Source organism: Vespa crabro, chromosome 2 (assembly GCF_910589235.1).
Source record: "Vespa crabro chromosome 2, iyVesCrab1.2, whole genome shotgun sequence".
Lineage (NCBI taxonomy): Eukaryota > Metazoa > Arthropoda > Insecta > Hymenoptera > Vespidae > Vespa > Vespa crabro.
Window position 1 is genome coordinate 22,496,973 of NC_060956.1, and position 21,035 is coordinate 22,518,007.

At 34.5% G+C, this 21,035-nt stretch overlaps 2 protein-coding genes across 13 annotated transcripts in view; both read left to right on the plus strand.

Moving 5' to 3' along the window:
- The window catches only part of LOC124433228 (ankycorbin), a 10,201-nt gene extending 3,345 nt beyond the window's left edge, over positions 1 to 6,856 (plus strand). For 4 of the 8 annotated variants that reach the window (XM_046982977.1, XM_046982978.1, XM_046982983.1 and 1 more), the window contains 12 exons: positions 4 to 280; positions 474 to 722; positions 832 to 1,259; positions 1,342 to 1,606; positions 1,889 to 2,967; positions 3,243 to 4,043; positions 4,167 to 4,558; positions 4,647 to 4,991; positions 5,414 to 5,523; positions 5,578 to 5,732; positions 5,856 to 5,926; positions 6,011 to 6,856. In XM_046982977.1, the coding sequence (XP_046838933.1) occupies positions 4 to 280; positions 474 to 722; positions 832 to 1,259; positions 1,342 to 1,606; positions 1,889 to 2,967; positions 3,243 to 4,043; positions 4,167 to 4,558; positions 4,647 to 4,991; positions 5,414 to 5,523; positions 5,578 to 5,732; positions 5,856 to 5,926; positions 6,011 to 6,169 (4,331 nt within the window). In that variant the 3' untranslated portion in view covers positions 6,170 to 6,856. Of the gene's footprint in view, positions 1 to 3; positions 281 to 473; positions 723 to 831; positions 1,260 to 1,341; positions 1,607 to 1,888; positions 2,968 to 3,242; positions 4,044 to 4,166; positions 4,559 to 4,646; positions 4,992 to 5,413; positions 5,524 to 5,577; positions 5,733 to 5,842; positions 5,927 to 6,010 lie in introns of all 8 variants that reach the window. The other 4 variants (XM_046982980.1, XM_046982979.1, XR_006944454.1 and 1 more) reach the window with 4 other exon arrangements.
- A 218-nt stretch (positions 6,857 to 7,074) lies between these two features.
- On the plus strand, positions 7,075 to 12,248 carry LOC124433229 (cyclin-dependent kinase-like 4). Of its 5 annotated transcripts, none has more exons than XM_046982987.1 (6): positions 7,844 to 9,028; positions 9,174 to 9,348; positions 9,962 to 10,151; positions 10,853 to 11,200; positions 11,346 to 11,612; positions 11,743 to 12,247. In XM_046982987.1, exons 2-6 carry the CDS (start codon positions 9,296 to 9,298, stop codon positions 12,097 to 12,099), a joined length of 1,215 nt encoding a protein of 404 aa, XP_046838943.1. In that variant the 5' UTR covers positions 7,844 to 9,028; positions 9,174 to 9,295; the 3' UTR covers positions 12,100 to 12,247. The 5 variants fall into 5 exon arrangements, with proteins under 5 accessions (XP_046838941.1, XP_046838943.1, XP_046838944.1 ...); XM_046982988.1 differs by having other exon boundaries at positions 7,844 to 8,167; XM_046982985.1 differs by lacking the exons at positions 7,844 to 9,028; positions 9,174 to 9,348 and adding an exon at positions 7,075 to 7,438 and having other exon boundaries at positions 11,743 to 12,248.
- Positions 12,249 to 21,035: the final 8,787 nt, after the last annotated feature.

The window sequence follows — 21,035 nt, forward strand, 5'->3', positions numbered from 1 at the left end:
TAGTCTGCGGAGAAGCGGAATGCGTACGTCTGATCTTAGCTGCTGGCGCTCGGCCTTCAACGCCGGATCTTCGCGGAGGCTCGCCTCTTCATTACGCCGCGCAATGTTGCGGCGCCGCAGCGACCGCCGAACTTGCCGTACCAAAGAAAGTTGGCTTAAAGGTTTTGCAAACTCTTATAGAATTCGGCGCTGACGTTAATGCGAAGGACGAAGACGGACGGCAGGCGATCTTATGGGCGGCCAGTGCCGGTAGCGTCGAGGCAATTTTGGCCTTGGCAAGGTAATCTTAATATTCTTTCTAACTATATACATCTACGGATTATATCTATATCTATCCATCTACTGTGTTAGGGAATATCTATATACGTATCTATTATACGAGGTAGAATATCGGGAGGGAGGAAAAATATTCCAAGATAGTAAATAAACGATAGATAATAAATCTCTTTCGTTGGTATTGATAAATGATAAAGGGCCGGGGGAGCTGCGGCCGCAGGAGCATCGGACAAGGACGGTTTAACGGCGCTTCATTGCGCCGCGTCGAGAGGTCATGCGAGATGCGTCGAAGCGTTGATTAATTTATGCGGATCCCAGCCCGATCACGTAGATGACAACGGTTGTTCCGCTCTGCACTATGCCGCTACGCTCGGTCACGCCGACGCCACGTCCTTGATTCTTAAGTTGGGGGCCGATCCAAATCGACAAGATCGAAAGGGTAGAACGTAAGTTGGGACGCCAACGTTGATCGATTGCAACGACCATTAAAACGATTGCCGAATCTATGGGATAAAAAAGTAATGGGTAAATAGGAATAGGTTTATACGTTTTCAGGCCGGCCCTATGCGCAGCAGCCAAGGGTCAATTGGAAACGTTAAAAATTCTGGCACAGCATGGTGGCTCGTTGCACGCTAGAACGGTACGAGGCACGGGCGTTGCTCACGAGGCCGCGGCTTCTGGAAGAATCGAACTGCTCAGATGGTTGGCTAAAAAGCGTCCGAGTATGTTGGATGTCGCTACGCAAGACGGTAAGACGCCTCTTCATGTGGCAGCACTTCATGGTCATTTGGATGGTTGCAAGGTGCTCTTGGATCACGGTGCGAGAATAAATGCGATTTTAAGAACTAACAAGGGTAATACGATGACCGCTTTGGACGCTGCCCTTTACAGAGGTCACAGAGATTGTGCTAAATTGATTCAAATGCACGGCGGCACCACTGCTCAACGATTAAGAGATCATAGGGCTACGTCCACTGGGAAAGGTCAGTACAATGGTCAGAATACGTCGAGTGCCGGGCATAATTTCAATCTGCTTCAATTCAATTCTTTCTCTCTTACGATTAGTTTATACCGCAAAACTTCGAGTTGAGCGTACAGAGAGTGGCACGGATACGGAAGGCAGCCCTCCAAGGTGGGATTATCATCGACTTAAGGCTCCTCGTGTCTATTACGAGGAACGATGGATCGAAAAGAGAACGCGAAAGAGAGGAAATTCCAAGAAATTTTTACGACGAGACAGTCGAAGTTTCAGCGAAGAAGAAGTACGATTCTCCAAGAAGGCGTCTCCGAGAAAAGAACGCCAGCGACGAAGCAGAAGCGAGTCTGCGAGGTATGCACTATTTCTTCGAATAGAAATTTAATCGGATATCGTCTTATCTCGTTATATACGTGTAATCACGGAAATTTCTCCAAATATAGTAATTAACATCTATAGAATCTGCCCGATGTATATCGAAAAGAATTTAACCAATACCGTGGTCACTTCTTACGTGGCGGCTTCTTTCCGATTGTTACCGATTCGCGTTACGCGAGCATATGACTTTTTTCTTCTTTATTCTTTTTTCTTTTTTTTTCTTTTTTTCTTTTTCTTTCCCTTTTCTTTTCTTTTCAGATACGACGAACATCGCACGTTGGATACCGATGAAAAAAAGTTAACGAGAAAAGGAAGAAAAAGACGAGTTACAGGGAGATCCAAGGACAATTACAGCGAATCGTCTATAAATTACAGCGACGATAGCCTCCAAGAAGATTTAAGGAAGAACGGAACGGTAAGGACGTATTTTCGGCGTAAGCTCGAGGGGCGAAGATCAAAATCTCGTGCGGACAAGATTAAAAAGAGATCGAGATCCGAGGTTGAAACAAATCGAGCCAATCTGAGGCATTTGCAATCGGTGATTAAGAGCGATCAAGACGAACACAGCGGTACCGACGACAGTTTGGAAGTAATCGTTGTCAGGACGTCCGTCGAGAAGAAAAAGTGCGAAAAGATTGTGTCCGGAGGAAAAGCAAAAATGTCGAAAGAGAATTCGAAAGATGGTAGAATAAGAGAGTCTCATAGACGCAACTTGAAAAGTCAAAAGTCGGAATCCGGCGGATTTACGGTGCCGTCCGATAAGATATACGATGAGGCATCCGACAAGGCATCCGACAAGGCATCCGATAAGGCATCCGAGGAGGATGGATCAATCGTGGATCATCGGCCATACTCCGACGAGAAAGGAAAAGATGAAGGAGGATATAAGGACGTTGCTGGCGTTGACGAAGTCGCGTCGAAGTCGTCCACGCCGGAGGATATGGGAATGTCCTTCGTTGAAAGTCGATATAATCACAGGGGAGACGTTACCGATAGTACGAGCCACGAAACCGTCGAACGAGTTCTCGTTACGGCTATGGTCCACAAGGATCAAGGTCCTGACACTCCAAAGTCTACGATCGAAATATCGAAGGAAGTCACTTTTGAAGATGGTTCGGAGAAGGAGATGATAGACAAAAATTGCGAAGTATTGGAAAGTAAGATCGACGATGTCTATGCGAAATCCGAACAACTATCTAATTCGCTAGTAACGAAGGCTAAGGATTTAAAGAAGGGCCTCGAAAATATGCGCAGTGGGATCAAGGATAAGAATGAGAATGATAACGAAAGGATTGGTGATGATAAGAGGATCGTAGGAGACGTCGAAACAGTGGAAGGTAAGACCTTAAACTAATAATATTTACGATAAATTTCAGTTTTTGACCAATCGAAGAGAGCAAGCAACCAAACTTTCCTTCATTCGGAATGAAAGGTATAGACTGAGCTATTTTTTTACAAGATAAGTGTGTGTAGACACGCGCGCAGATAACTACTGTATGTACAATACTTATCTGTCTTCCTAGGAGACTCGAAAAGCACGATCCATATCCTATTTTTTCAAAATTAAAAATATTTTATTTTAACTTAGTTTTCTATAGAAACCATTCACTAGGTAGGTTGTGCGCACACCATGTAAATGAATCCGAAAGAACTTCATCGGATTCTCAGGAGGCGCAAGATCAACGGGGAAAAATTGAACATCAGGAAGATTCTATTATTAATACGAAAGGCGATAGAAATATTCTTGATATATCGCCGAGTGCCACGAAAGACGTCGCAAGCTGCGTGGATGCGATGAATGATGGTTTGACTTCAGAGATAGATTTGCAAGATTTCCATACATTGGAAGGATCATTTCGAGAGGAGATGCCAACTTTGGCATTGGAAGAACTTTCAAAAGTAGAAAGCGAGAAACGGGGATCGGAAGAAGTAACTGAGACGATGGAGAAGCACGATATAAGCGGTACATTAGAAAAAGATGTTCCTTTAGAAATCTTGGAAAATATGGCTTCCGTAGAAACCTACAAAGGGAATATTATCACCGATGGGTTTACATTAGCGAACAAAGAATCGTTTAAAACACGAGAGGAGAAACGTCAGAGCGAGGAATTATCGTCGACTTCTTTCGATGCTCCTTTAACCAATGACTTCTTCTCCGAGGATAAGGAACAAATAGATTCCGCGCGTGGCAAATCTGTGGAATTATCTTCAGATTCTAGAGATTCCGTATTGATGCGAGAGAATGAGAATGACTTTTCGAGAACGAATACTCCAGTTCTCGCAAGGAGCAACATTCTCGAAGTAAAATCCGTCGGACATAAAGTACCAAGTGAGCCTAATAAAGTCAAGATTGTACAAATAGATGCAAGTACCAAGTCTTCTACGAGCGAGGAAAAAGCATTATCGGGTAAAGGTAAATGGGCATATTTATAATAATATTATAGGTTATATTTAATTTATTCGATTAGCTCGTAAGAAGCATTCATCGAAGCAAAGAGATGAACATTGTACTTTGATATATATTACTATCTATCAGAGGACAAGGATGGCTCGCCGACGGGAACAATGAAACGTTCAAGGTGTTCAAGAGCTTCAGCGAGAAAACAAATGGAAGGGGCTGAGTGCCCTTCGAATCTAGCGAAAGGATCGAGCAAGATTAAAAATTTATTTGACAAGTCGGTGGAGCGTTCTCTCGATCGCAGTGCAATAGTTGCCGTTATCGAGAGCCCGGAATGGGATGAAGAGGATGAAGAGATCGATAAGGAGATTAGAAAGGTTATCGGAGAAGACGGAGAACGTGATACAGAGCCAGAAGAAAATAACGAAATGGGTGTTGTTAGAGTTTTGCCGGGTAAAAGCGAGGAAGACGCTTATAGGAACCTGGACGTCGGTAAATCCAGGAATTCGGGTAACGTTACCTTACCTCAGGTGAATCGACGACGCTCGTTTACGTTACTTTACGCGTTGAAATAACGGAATATGTAATAACTTTCTTTAATAATATCCCTGTTACCAGGTACAGAGAAGACCATGCACGCACTCGGGAAAGATTCTTAAGATTACAGCGGAGGATCAACGTCTCCGACAGTGTACGAAACAGTGTCGTCGTGACAGTGGTGGTAGAGATAGTGGCATAGAACCAAGTCCAAGAATTTCTAGAATACCAAAGAGAAGGAACGTGGTTGACTATTCAAAGATGGAGAAACATCATGCGATCAATGTAGATACCATCACGAGAGATGTTCAAATTAGTCTTCGTCGTTATCACCTGGAAAGGAAGATCTTTTTTCAATTGATGGAACTCAAGAGATTGCAGATTAGGCATGGTAGAGCTAACGAGCAAGTTTTGGTTAAAAGACAGGTAAGAAGGTAGGAATTGGAAGAGGTAGAGAGAATTGTGATATTCGTCGACGCTTCATTTTATATACAATAGTTTATCCTTAAAGAAAAAGAAAAGCGAGAGAGAGAGAGAGAGAGAGAGAGAATCTTAATACTATATTACTATATGTATATGTCACCCACGACACATTATTCACAACAACTTATGTACTTACATATGTATAGGTACTTCAATGGTCGCGACTCGCGTACGGTGGGTGTACATATTAAAATATAATATTTCATCGTTAATTGCGCACAACGTTTCTATATGGTAGATATGAGATATACACGAATGGTTTATTTTGTCGGTACTCTATCTAATCGTAATATCGAATAGTCATACGACAACATTTACGCTACATCATCATGCAGACCGATCGAATCTTTCGAAATAATTTCTAGGTCGAGTCATTTCATAAAGCTGGCATGACTGGTCCAACCCTTGGTGTTGCTAAATACGATCAACCATTGACCTTCAGGTTTTCAGCATTTCCAATCCTATTGTTAACAAAGTAAGATTTAACATTTGAAATTGTACATTTGATTTTATCCTCCATACTCGACAGACACTTCGAAGCGTTCTTATACGAACAGTTGAGGAAATTACAAAGGAGACCAGCCACGCCAAATTTTTGTACAGATGCAAAATATTGCACCCAAAGAACTCATCGGTGTCATCATGCCACAACTGCCTATACTTCAGTACCTGTTTACACTTATAGTAAGTTATGTGCGTTCGCCTATTAAAAGTACTTACTTAGATACCCAAGTACCTATTATGCGACTTCCGATAATTCGTTAAATGCTTGACCTTTCCTATTTTGATAATAGACGATGATTGTAGTTGGCGGAGAGGCACAAGAACGAGCGGATCACTTTCCAAAAATAGAGACTCGTGGAAAAGGACAAATGACGGTAATTGAAAATTCTTTCTTAACTTTCATCATTATCATTTGCATATTTATTAATTAGAAACAGATCAAATTTGTTTGATCATAGGTGGAAGTAACTCACGGAGACGAGAAACAAGTCATCGCACTACCAGCTGAAAGGCTGGATTGTACCAAAAGATATTTCGTTACATTTACCGTTAGAGGAGAAAGTCAAGGAACAACGAAATCGTCTCATTCTATGAAACGAAGTGCTACGAGCGTTTAAAATATCCGTTATATATAGTACATATACTTATATACGTACATATATATACACACACAGATATAATATAATATAGATACATGTGAGATATAAGCGATATCTCGCCTCGTTTATGTATTAACTTCGTACTCTGACATTTCTTTTTGAAAGAGAAAGTGAGAAGTCGAATTTAATTTTATTTATTTAAAAATCATAATATTTATTCTATTTTAGCATCATATTACTTTCCAAATACTATCTTGCAAATTGCCAGATTACATTCTAATACAGAGATCAACGCGGAACGAATGCTTGTGGTATAAATTTTTATATAACATACATATTATAGGTATTGGTGAGAAATTTTTCTTTTTTATTTCATTAATTTTCTATCCTTGACAATTAATTATCAAGAAAAATATATTATATATGTTGTCTAAGGTAATCCAATATCTTAACCGTAATTATATATTATTCGATTATCGGTTATTTGAATGGATAAATTTAATTATTTGCGGTTCTATTGGTGACCGTGTAAATGTAACATATATTACGTACGATTAATTAACAAAAATATACTATACGATAAAGACTATATTATTACTGTAGGTTCTATTATGCATTATTGGTATAACCGACGTTATCGATCACGCATACATATATGTACATACATTAAAATTGGCCGTATAAAGTCATACAAAACGTTACAAATCTTCCATTCTTCCATTCGAATACTCTTATCAACCAATTATATCGTCCATTTCCTCAGTTAAAGTTCAAACAATTATTTCATTTTGTCTGTTCAGAAATATCGATGGGCAAAGCCTATTTGCGTTCTCTTCGAATAATATAGTACGATAATCGTATTATATATATATATATATATATATATATATATATATATATATATATAATAACTAAAGGTAGTTAATAATCCAAGGGACAAGTCGACGTTGCGTGCGGTTGAAGCGCGAATAGAACTATTGTTACGGAATATCGATCCCCTCGGGGATGACGTAGTATAGTAAACGGATGGACGTTGACTCGACCAGGTTATCTTGGTGAAACGTGTGCCATCGAATTTTCATAGTTAATAGAATAATTCGACGTTGTCGATAATGTCTACGCGTTTTCGATTGTGTCTTAAACGAATTGCAAGGGTATTTCTAATATCGGAAGAAAAAGTTTTCATTCAAGGTAGAAACGTCTTGTGAGTGCCTTTCGCATGGAGAAATGGCTTCAAGATAGTACGCTTTGGCTTTTTGGTAGTACGCTTCCATTGCTACCAAGAAGGTAAATATTTACAGCGCTGCGTCTATACTCACGGTATACAATCTGCGACAATCTATAAAAATCCATCCATTTTATATCTTTTACATCTATATTCACGATACACATGTGCTTACACGTACTTAAATATGTTTACGTATATGCACGCGTGCGTGCGTGCGTTACGCGTTTGTCGCGTGTACCGTAATGCTACATTATACCTTCATCGATCATACGCATGCATACTATGTATGCATGTATATACATATATATATACATATGTTGAAGGCATGGAAATATTAATTTGTGATTGGTTAATTATTTTAAGTATCGCAAGAAGCGGTACTTTTAACAATTTATTTTAAAACGTGGCGTAATTGGATTAATCATTTAAAATATATCTATAGAATATAAAAACATATTCATTTTAAATTGTTCTTTAGATATATTTTTTTTTATAAAATCTTTACCGCTCTCTATTGCTATTGTTAAAGGTAATATTGCTAATATCGTTTTTTATTTATTTTTTCTTTCATCGCTGTCCGTACAACGATGAAAGAAATACTTTTCCCGCTTTTCACGGTCATGGACTAAAGATAGGAGCGACTGTAGCGTAATATCGATCGTCAATAATCGTGTGTTCAACGACAAGACGTGAAACGACATTTCTACACATTAGTGTTACTCAGTATGTTTAGTGGAAAGGAGGGTGTTTCGATCGAAGAGCTCAATGAACACTATTATCGGCCTATTGTACGTAAACAAATTCAGATTTTGCTCTTGTCAAACCAATCGTTAGTGTAACAGTTATACGACAGAATGACGTCGTTTCTTTCTCTTACACACACACACACACACACACACACATGTTGCGAGCGTATCACGGAGAAAGATATTAATAAGATAATAATAAGATATATTTGTTGCACACGAATAGATGTTGTAATATTAATGAAACTTCAAATAGGCACTTAAGACGTTATTTACATGTTACTTTATGCGTCTGTTAAATCGTCATTTGTTCGTTAAACAGTTAAAGATATTTTTATGATCGATGGCGTGACATTATATTAACGTACATAACCTCTTGTGGGCAATGACGGCCCATCGTTCGATTTAATTTACACGTAACATTAGTATAATGTCATTGCAATTAGAAAATTACTAGGAGTTTTCAATCTTAGTTCAAAAAGTATATTATAAAATTCTTTGATATGAAAATTGACACAATTACGTTAACAACACCGAGATGGTTAATGATCTAAGATTTGCGAATTATGGACAGTTTATACCATTATGGTAAGTTTTCGAATTTTATATTCGTCAATACATATCAAGTTCCTTTTTTTTTTTTTTTTTTTTGTAAGCGTCCGAGTGAACACACACACACATACATACATACATACGCGCGCGCGCGCGCGCGCGCGTACACATACGCACAGAGCAGCACACAGCAGATTTTTATAAATCCATGCAACGATCTACTACTTGTATACCATCGCGTAAGATGCAGGATACATTATTCACGGTATTTCTCCTCAAAGAATTGTATGCACTTTTATAAAGAACCTCGCGCAAGCGTAACTTTGAAGAATATGGATTCTCTTGTCTAAGGTGAGATCTTGCCGATACCATCGATTTTCCTACGTACGATTTCTTTTGGATTGTTAATATACGATTCATTTTATATATCCATTTGATATATCCATAACTATTATATCTTAATATCGTTCGTATGATCAAATCAACATCCTTGAAGAAAAGAGCGCATGCGTCGTGTACTGTCCAATGGATAAAGTCAAACGAGCTTGGGGGAGAGTTTGATCCTCGGTCATCGGCGAGAATGAAGACAGTGCAGTTTGCATTCTTCACCGGCGTAGCATGCTTTTTGCCCAACAGTTTACGTCCTTGCCATGCCTTGCCAAATATAAGAAGTGCGTATCACAAATCTCGCGCGATATATATATGTATATATATGTATATATATGTATATATATGTATATATATATGTATATATATATATATATATATATATATATATATATATATACACACACACATATGCATACATATGCATATATACCTATATGTATGTAATTCGTTGAGTGTAATTCAAAAGATCTATTGTACTTAGCTTATTTTGTTAAACACTTATCAACTGATTAATTATACGTTAGGTTTAACAATAAGGGAAATTGAAAAGATTTTAGATTCTTTTATATTCTATAACATCGCTATTTTTATATATCAGCGTTCCTGTATATTAGTACAGCTCTTATGTCCGTAATATTCTTAATAAAACGATTACATGTATTTTATTTTCCTTTTACATAAAGTAATATTACACGTGTGAATGGTGGTGGTAGATCGCTGTGTGGTAAGTGAGAAAATATTCAAAAGCTATGACCGAGGCGACACGGAAGTATGTAGAAAAGTTAGGAGACGTTAAGATACAAATATAGGTCCCAATTTGATTACACTTAATAGTTCTCTTGATATTTTTCTTATTGTCAAATATAAAATAAGACATCGCGTTTGATTATACAGGTCTCGCGCACCGAGCAAGGCGATGGAGCGTTACGAACGGTTGGGACGTCTTGGAGAGGGTAGTTACGGAGTCGTCTTCCAATGTAAAGATCGGCATACTGGAAAATTGGTGGCTGTTAAAAAATTTCAACAAACGGAGGACGATCCTCTTATACGAAAGATTGCGCTTAGGGAGATACGCTTGCTCAAGGTCAGTGCTTTGACCTTCATTATCGTTGTAAGAATGAAAATAGAATATCTATATGTACATGTAGGTATGCACGGAGAAAATGATTTACATATTCGTACGATCAATAGGAAAACTTGTAAAAAGTTGTTGCGATTAATTGCTCTTGTATTCAAACTCTCAAATGGCCAGCAAAAAAAAGTTTTTCATTTATATTGCTGGTGAAAGAGTAGAAAATTGTGCATCTTATTCGTATCGAATAATTTAGAACATAGTACGTGAATGAATATGAAAATGTATAAACGTTGACTGCGACTTACTAGGAATGGTCAGCGGTCAATACGGTGGTGGTCAATATGTTGGCGTGTGTTCGGGGATATACGAAGAACCGCTCGCACGCGTCGGTCGTTGCTCTTTCGTTACGTGGACGTTTCAATTATTTAAGAAAATGTTTCTCGATGCATGATTTTATTAAAATTCATTGTGGCCTTCCCTTTATCGATATAAATTACTTATTTATATTTTCCATTATTATTATCTTGTAATTTCTTTCGTTTTGTTGTTCTTTATTTTCTTTCTTTTCTTTTTTTCTTCTTCTTTTTTTTTTCTTTTTCTTTTTTTCTTTCTTTTTTTTTTTTTTTTGTAAAAGCGCACGCGCTTATAGAGACGCTTATTCATGGAAATTGAGGCGAATCTTATTTAGATATCTATTCTTATTTCTGCAGAATTTGAAGCACCCAAATCTGGTGAACCTTTTGGAAGTATTCAGACGGAAAAGGAAGCTGCATTTGGTATTTGAATACTGCGAGCATACACTTTTAAACGAGATGGAGAAATTCCCGTACGGTTGTCCCGATCTCATGATCAAACAGCTTACATGGCAAATTCTTCAAGGTATTGCCTATTGTCACCGACTTGGCTGTGTTCACAGAGATGTCAAACCAGAGAATATTTTAATTACGGCGGAGGGTGTTGTAAAGCTTTGTGATTTTGGATTTGCTCGAATGCTTAGTCCCGGAGAAAATTATACGGAATACGTGGCAACGAGATGGTACAGGGCACCAGAATTATTGGTAATTTCTTCTTAATGAAAATTCAAATCTCTAAGTATTTATAAAGATCTCTCACAGGGCGAATTTTTTTTTTTTTTTAAATTAAATTATGCGAGCATATCATTAGAACTGGTTTTCTAAGCTATTCGTATTATCTCTTATATAGGTTGGGGATACCCAATATGGAACTCCTGTAGACGTATGGGCAATAGGTTGCGTATTTGCCGAATTAATACGAGGAGAAGCCCTATGGCCTGGCAAATCGGACGTGGACCAACTTTATTTGATAAGAAGAACTGTAGGCGACTTATTACCAAGGCACATTGCCATATTTCAGCAAAACGAATTCTTCGCTGGTATAACACTTCCATCACCGCAAAAGCTTATACCATTTAAGGATATTTTTCCTGATAGACCCAGTACACTCTTACAGGTAATATTTACAATCAATGCCATTATATATTTTTATCGTATATCGCCTTCATTAACGTAAACAGTCCATATATCTTATTTTTCATAAAAAGATATCCTATGAAATATATTCTTTTCATGTTCATCGATAGATTGATTTTTTGGAGAAGTGCTTGGACAAAGATCCAAATGTAAGGTGGACGTGCGAGCAGCTTCTACAGCATGGATACTTTGAAAATTTTCATTTTAAAATTCCTGACATGGAATTAGAAGAATTCGAGAAACTCAAAAAGTACAGAGATCGTTCGCGATTAAGTCAGATGAATAGTCATGCGATCGAAGACCATGGATACCGGACTGATAATTCGAAATACAATCAAATGCTACTACCGCAACTTCCTCAAATGAACGTTGTCGCGCATGGTCAAAATGACAATCGGCCTAAAAGCACGAGTATGCAACATCAGCAAGGCTTCGATCATTTGCCTACGATAAGAGGCTGCAATTAGTATTGTAAAGTATATCTACTTGTGGTTCGTTAGTTATACATATATAATACATTATACATATGATGATAATGATGACGATGACGATTATTATTATTATTATTATTATTATTATTATTATTATTATTATTATTTTATGACAATTTTCCTTAATATATTTAATTATTAAATATATTTGAAGATTACACTTCTCTCTCTCTCTCTCTCTCTCTCTCTCTCTCTCTCTCTATCTCTCTTTCTCTCTCTCTCTCTCTCTCTCTCTCTAAAATAGATCCTATCCTGTTATAAATTATGTATGCACGAAAATCCGCGAACGTTTAAATGAGCAGTTTAATAAATTTTTTATAAGCCAATAAGCATAAAACTTGATATCGTTGGAAAATTAATGTTACACAACGTCTGTACTTTAGTTAGGATTATGTCCATATTATTCAATGAATAGTAACCAATGAATTTATAATACCAAAATGAAATATAATAAACGATATTTATTACACCTTATTTTTATATAACGCTAAAAGAAATACGTATATATCAGTTTTATGATTGATATTGCGATGTGCTTCTAATTAGCATTAATAGAGATGGAAACACCAAGATAAGAAGCTGTGCACTAACACTAACGAGATGATTGTCTTTATCAGCTAATAGACTTTTGGGTTTACTTATCATATTATAAACAAAATAACAAACATTCTTTTGCGCTTCACATTATATTTAAAGTCTCTCCCTAAAATAATATGCATTGATATTTTTTCAATTTTTTTTATCAATATCTAAGACCTTGCTTTGAGTTACTTAAAATTCAATGAAAAATTTCATTAGATTCATACATACTTAAATCCACTCATAATATTATTCATGGTCTTATTCAGAGATAGAGAAAAATTCACTGTTACAAGATTTAATTGTTATTAGTTGTGTTACATTCGTTACATAGATACGAATGCATAAGGTAATAATAATTCTTAGTAAATAACACGTCACGTTATTTAATTTTAGTGTATTCATTAAGTTGTTCTTTTTTATAGGACTATATACACATATCCTGACAATGATGTAGAAGATTTTAAGCAATTTAAAGAAAATGGTTTTAAATATATATATTTCTTTTTACTATACATAATACAACGATACAATTATATTAAATTATTGTAAAAGAAATAATCTAAAATAAAGAACTGAAAATTGTGTTACCAATTTATTCTTTTCGTTTGAAAATTCTATATGTGATATAATTTAATATATTCAAGGAAAATAAGCAAGTTAGTATTGTTCCAATATATTCATAATTAACTTTAAACATAAAATATATTATATGCACTGTACACAAAGAGCTGCAGAAGAATGATATTTGCAATCGTATGTGTCCAAGTCGACAGATTAGTTGAATACGATGAATAAGAATAGGACAAAAAATTCAACATTATTAATGTAGAATAAAATTAAATGTATTTATGCATATAAATGTTCGTACATGTATATAATGAAAAACACGAAAACAAGTTTAAATAAATTTTTTTTCTATTTTTTACTTCTGATAATTTTACAATTTTTTAAATAATGTATAATTAATATGAAATACAATGGATCAATATTTAAACGATAGTACATTCGCCTTAATATTACATTGTTGGTATAACATGTATGAAGCATAAAATAATTTAACATAATATTAAACTCATTTTAATTAATGACCTCAGAGTTGTTGGATACAAGTAATATCGATAAAAACGAACTATGGATTGACTTTGACAAAAATTGAAACAGTTTTCTATTGACTTTCTAAGAGTAAACATCGAAATTCTCTCTTTCCGTATGGTTAAAGTTAAATAAATCATTATTTCGATAATTTTATAATTATTTAAACAATTTGAAATATACGAGGACTATAACTAACTAGAATATAAGCAATAGCAAATTCATTGAAACATTACGTAGCTCGGAACATAGATATTAAAAAAATGTAATTGAATATTTAAATAGAGTTAAATTTTCAATATTATATTATAAACTTTTACGACGTATCGGACTTGGAATATACATCCTTCAGCATGCGTCGATCATTCAATGTAAACACGAAGGACCATTGGAAGGATAATGCTAGTTACCACGTCGACCACCTTTCGTACTCCAAGGATTAATCGTCCAAATGGAATATTCCCATATCGCTGCGTTCAATCATCTTATAGAAACAACAATTATATGATTATTAAAACAAAGTACAATGCATTTGGACTACGATGAGTAGTTGCCTCGTGTAATATAAACATAAGTGCACTTTTTCACGACTTTTACAGTTCGCGACTTAGTTTTCTCTTGCACTCCGACGTGTGCACTTCGTGATTCTCTTTTCTAAACGCTACAGATTATAAATTACTATTTTCAGTAATTTTATAATTAACTACACGATTTTTATAGCACGCGGGATAGGATAGAGTAATATTTAAACAATAGTACATTTATTTAAACATTAAAAATTCCGATTCGCGCGTGGGACTTAAAATAATTTTTTTTATAAACTCCTATTACTTTAAATTTTTAATTCCGGCGCGATTTTCTCTGATAATATAAACATAAACGCACTATTTCACGACTTTGACAGTTCGCGAGTTAGTATTCTCTTGCTCTCCGACGTGTGCACATCGCGATCATCGTTTCTAAACGCTAAAGCTTATAAATTAATATTTCCGATAATTTTATAATTATTTAAACGATTTTTATTTCACGCGTATTGGATAGAGTAATATTTAAACATTAGTACATTTATTTAAACATTAAAAAGGTCGAATCGCTCGAGGGACTTAAAATAATTTTAATATAAACTTCTATTGCTTTAAATTTTTAATTCCGGGGTAGTTGCCTCGTGTAATATAAACATAATCGCACTTTTTCACGACTTTGACAGTTCGCGACTTAGTTTGCTCTTGCACTCCGACGTGTGCACTTCGTGATTCTCTTTTCTAAACGCTAAAACTATTAAATTAATAATTTCGGTAATTTTATAATTATTTATACGGTTTTTATAGCACGCGGGATAGAATAGTGTAATATTTAAACAATAGTTCGTTTATTTAAACAATAAAAATTCTGAATCGCGCGTGGGACTTAAAATAATTTGAATATAAACTTCTTGTACTTAAAAATTTTAATTTCGTAGCGGTTTTCTCTGGTAATATAAACATAAACGCACTTTTTCACGACTTTGACAGTTCGCGACTTAGTTTGCTCTTGCACTCGGACGTGTGCACTTCGTGATTCTCTTTTCTAAACGCTAAAACTTATAAATTAATGTTTTCGGTAATTTTATAATTATCTAAATGATTTTTATAGCACGCGGGATAGAATAAAGTAATATTTAAACAATAGTTCATTTATTTAAACATTAAAAAGTCTGAATCGCGCGCGGGACTTAAAATAATTTTTATTTAAACATCTAGTACTTAAAAATTTTAATTTCGTAGCGGTTTTCTCTGGTATTATAAACATAAACGCACTTTTTCACGACTTTGACAGCTCGCGACTTAGTTTGCTCTTGCACTCCGACGTGTGCACTTCGTGATTCTCTTTTCTAAACGCTAACGATTGTAAATTAATATTTTCGGTAATTTTATAATTATCTACACGGTTTTTATAGCTCGCGGAATAGAATAGAGTATTATTTAAACAATAGTTCATTTTTTTAAACAATAAAAACTCTGAATCGCGCGCGGGACTTAAAATAGTTCTAATATAAACTTCTAGTACTTAAAAATTTTAATTTCGGAGGGGTTTTCTCTTGTGACATAAACATAAACGCACTTTTTCACGCCTTTGACAGTTCGCGACTTAGTTTGCTCTTGCACTCGGACGTGTGCACATCGTGATTCTCTTTTCTAAACGCTAAAACTTATAATTTAATATTTTCGGTAATTTTATAATTATCTAAACGATTTTTATAACACGCGGGATAGAATAAAGTATTATTTAAACAATAGTTCATTTATTTAAACATTAAAAAGTCTGAATCGCGCGCGGGACTTAAAATAGTTCTAATATAAACTTCTAGTACTTAAAAAGTTTTATTTCGGAGCGGTTTTCTCTTGTGACATAAACATAAACGCACTTATACACGACTTTGACAGCTCGCGACTTAGTTTGCTCTTGCACTCCGACGTGTGCACAACGTGATTCTCTTTTCTAAACGCTTAAACTATTAAATTAATATTTTCGGTAATTTTGTAATTATCTACACGGTTTTTATAGCTCGCGGGATAGAATATAGTATTATTTAAACACTGGTTCATTTATTTAAACAACAAAAACTCTGAATCGCGCGCGGAACTTAAAATAATTCTAATATAAACTTCTAGTACTTAAAAATTTTAATTTCGGAGCGGTTTTCTCTGGTATTATAAACATAAACGCACTTTTTCACGACTTTGACAGCTCGCGACTTAGTTTGCTCTTGCACTCCGACGTGTGCACTTCGTGATTCTCTTTTCTAAACGCTAACGATTGTAAATTAATATTTTCGGTAATTTTATAATTATCTACACGGTTTTTATAGCTCGCGGAATAGAATAGAGTATTATTTAAACAATAGTTCATTTTTTTAAACAATAAAAACTCTGAATCGCGCGCGGGACTTAAAATAGTTCTAATATAAACTTCTAGTACTTAAAAATTTTAATTTCGGAGGGGTTTTCTCTTGTGACATAAACATAAACGCACTTTTTCACGCCTTTGACAGTTCGCGACTTAGTTTGCTCTTGCACTCGGACGTGTGCACATCGTGATTCTCTTTTCTAAACGCTAAAACTTATAATTTAATATTTTCGGTAATTTTATAATTATCTAAACGATTTTTATAACACGCGGGATAGAATAAAGTATTATTTAAACACTGGTTCATTTATTTAAACATTAAAAATTCTGAATCGCGCGCGGGACTTAAAATAATTTTAATATAAACTTCTAGTACTTAAAAATTTTAATTTCGTAGCGGTTTTCTCTGGTAATATAAACTTAAACGCACTTTTTCACGACTTTGACAGTTCGCGACTTAGTTTGCTCTTGCACTCGGACGTGTGCACTTCGTGATTCTCTTTTCTAAACACTAAAACTTATAAATTAATATTTTCCATAATTTTATAATTATTTATACGGTTTTTATAGCACGGGGGATAGAATAGAGTAGTATTTAAACAATAGTTCGTTTATTTAAACAATAAAAATTCTGAATCGCGCGCGGGACTTAAAATAATTTCAATATAAACTTCTAGTACTTAAAAATTTTAATTTCGTAGCGGTTTTCTCTGGTAATATAAACATAAACGCACTATTTCACGACTTTGACAGTTCGCGACTTAGTTTGCTCTTGCACTCGGACGTGTGCACTTCGTGATTCTCTTTTCTAAACGCTAAAACTTATAATTTAATATTTTCGGTAATTTTATAATTATCTAAACGATTTTTATAACACGCGGGATAGAATAAAGTATTATTTAAACAATAGTTCATTTATTTAAACATTAAAAAGTCTGAATCGCGCGCGGGACTTAAAATAGTTCTAATATAAACTTCTAGTACATAAAAAGTTTTATTTCGGAGCGGTTTTCTCTTGTGACATAAACATAAACGCACTTATACACGACTTTGACAGCTCGCGACTTAGTTTGCTCTTGCACTCGGACGTGTGCACTTCGTGATTCTCTTTTCTAAACGCTAAAACTATTAAGTTAATAATTTCGGTAATTTTATAATTATTGATACGGTTTTTATAGCACGCGGGATAGAATAGAGTAATATTTAAACAATAGTTCGTTTATTTAAACAATAGTTCATTTATTTAAACATTAAAAAGTCTGAATCGCGCGCGGGACTTAAAATATTTTTAATATAAACTTCTAGTACTTAAAAATTTTAATTTCGTAGCGGTTTTCTCTGGTAATATAAACATAAACGAACTTTTTCACGACTTTGACAGTTCGCGACTTAGTTTGCTCTTGCACTCGGACGTGTGCACTTCGTGATTACCTTTTCTAAACGCTAAAACTATTAAATTAATAATTTCGGTAATTTTATAATTATTTATCCGGTTTTTATAGCACGCGGGATAGAATAGTGTAATATTTAAACAATAGTTCGTTTATTTAAACAATAAAAATTCTGAATCGCGCGTGGGACTTAAAATAATTTGAATATAAACTTCTTGTACTTAAAAGTTTTAATTTCGTAGCGGTTTTCTCTGGTAATATAAACATAAACGCACTTTTTCACGACTTTGACAGTTCGCGACTTAGTTTGCTCTTGCACTCGGACGTGTGCACTTCGTGATTCTCTTTTCTAAACGCTAAAACTTATAAATTAATGTTTTCGGTAATTTTATAATTATCTAAATGATTTTTATAGCACGCGGGATAGAATAAAGTAATATTTAAACAATAGTTCATTTATTTAAACATTAAAAAGTCTGAATCGCGCGCGGGACTTAAAATAATTTTTATTTAAACATCTAGTACTTAAAAATTTTAATTTCGTAGCGGTTTTCTCTGGTAATATAAACATAAACGCACTTTTTCACGACTTTGACAGTTCGCGACTTAGTTTGCTCTTGCACTCGGACGTGTGCACTTCGTGATTCTCTTTTCTAAACGCTAAAACTAATAAGTTAATAATTTCGGTAATTTTATAATTATTTATACGGTTTTTATAGCACGCGGAATAGAATAGAGTAATATTTAAAAAATAGTTCGTTTATTTAAACAATAAAAATTCTGAATCGCGCGTGGGACTTAAAATAATTTGAATATAAACTTCTTGTACTTAAAAATTTTAATTTCGTAGAGGTTTTCTCTGGTAATATAAACATAAACGCACTTTTTCACGACTTTGACAGTTCGCGACTTAGTTTGCTCTTGCACTCGGACGTGTGCACTTCGTGATTCTCTTTTCTAAACACTAAAACTTATAAATTAATATTTTCGATAATTTTATAATTATTTATACGGTTTTTATAGCACGGCGGATAGAATAGAGTAGTATTTAAACAATAGTTCGTTTATTTAAACAATAAAAATTCTGAATCGCGCGTGGGACTTAAAATAATTTGAATATAAACTTCTAGTACTTCAAAATTTTAATTTCGTAGCGGTTTTCTCTGGTAATATAAACATAAACGAACTTTTTCACGACTTTGACAGTTCGCGACTTAGTTTGCTCTTGCACTCGGACGTGTGCACTTCGTGATTCTCTTTTCTAAACACTAAAACTTATAAATTAATATTTTCGATAATTTTATAATTATTTATACGGTTTTTATAGCACGCGGGATAGAATAGAGTAGTATTTAAACAATAGTTCGTTTATTTAAACAATAAAAATTCTGAATCGCTCGCGGGACTTAAAATAATTTGAATATAAACTTCTTGTACTTAAAAGTTTTATTTTCGTAGCGGTTTTCTCTGTTAATATAAACATAAACGCATTTCTCACGACTTTGACAGCTCGCGACTTAGTTTGCTCTTGCACTCCGACGTGTGCACTTCGTGATTCTCTTTTCTAAACGCTAAAACTATTAAATTAATAATTTCGGTAATTTTATAATTATTTATACGATTTTTATAGCACGCGGGATAGAATAGTGTAATATTTAAACAATAGTTCGTTTATTTAAACAATAAAAATTCTGAATCGCGCGTGGGACTTAAAATAATTTGAATATAAACTTCTTGTACTGAAAAGTTTTAATTTCGAAGCGGTTTTCTCTGGTAATATAAACATAAACGCACTTTTTCACGACTTTGACAGTTCGCGACTTAGTTTGCTCTTGCACTCGGACGTGTGCACTTCGTGATTACCTTTTCTAAACGCTAAAACTATTAAATTAATAATTTCGGTAATTTTATAATTATTTATACGGTTTTTATAGCACGCGGGATAGAATAGTGTAATATTTAAACAATAGTTCGTTTATTTAAACAATAAAAATTCTGAATCGCGCGTGGGACTTAAAATAATTTGAATATAAACTTCTTGTACTGAAAAGTTTTAATTTCGAAGCGGTTTTCTCTGGTAATATAAACATAAACGCACTTTTTCACGACTTTGACAGTTCGCGACTTAGTTTGCTCTTGCACTCGGACGTGTGCACTTCGTGATTCTCTTTTCTAAACACTAAAACTTATAAATTAATATTTTCGATAATTTTATAATTATTTATACGGTTTTTATAGCACGGGGGATAGAGTAGAGTAGTATTTAAACAATAGTTCGTTTATTTAAACAATAAAAATTCTGAATCGCGCGCGGGACTTAAAATAATTTCAATATAAACTTCTAGTACTTAAAAATTTTAATTTCGTAGCGGTTTTCTCTGGTAATATAAACATAAACGCACTATTTCACGACTTTGACAGTTCGCGACTTAGTTTGCTCTTGCACTCGGACGTGTGCACTTCGTGATTCTCTTTTCTAAACGCTAAAACTATTAAGTTAATAATTTCGGTAATTTTATAATTATTGATACGGTTTTTATAGCACGCGGGATAGAATAGAGTAATATTTAAACAATAGTTCGTTTATTTATACAATAGTTCGTTTATTTAAACAATAAAAATTCTGAATCGCTCGCGGGACTTAAAATAATTTTAATATAAACTTCTAGTACTTAAAAATTTTAATTTCGGAGCGGTTTTCTCTGGTAATATAAACATAAACGCACTTTTTCACGACTTTGACAGTTCGCGACTTAGTTTGCTCTTGCACTCCGACGTGTGCACTTCGTGATTCTCTTTTCTAAACGCTAAAACTTATAAATTAATATTTTCGGTAATTTTATAATTTTCTAAACGATTTTTATAACACGCGGGATAGAATAAAGTATTATTTAAACAATAGTTCGTTTATTTAAACATTAAAAAGTCTGAATCGCTCGCGGGACTTAAAATAATTTGAAT

What these genes read in the sequence shown, in the direction of transcription:
- LOC124433229 (XM_046982985.1), top strand. Translation starts at nt 7,371, where the DNA reads ATGGAGAAATGGCTTCAAGATAGTACGCTTTGGCTTTTTGGTAGTACG. An exon ending in GGGAGATACGCTTGCTCAAG is followed by an intron (nt 10,152 to 10,852) that starts GTCAGTGCTTTG and finishes TTATTTCTGCAG; the next exon opens with AATTTGAAGCACCCAAATCT. An exon ending in GACCCAGTACACTCTTACAG is followed by an intron (nt 11,613 to 11,742) that starts GTAATATTTACA and finishes GTTCATCGATAG; the next exon opens with ATTGATTTTTTGGAGAAGTG.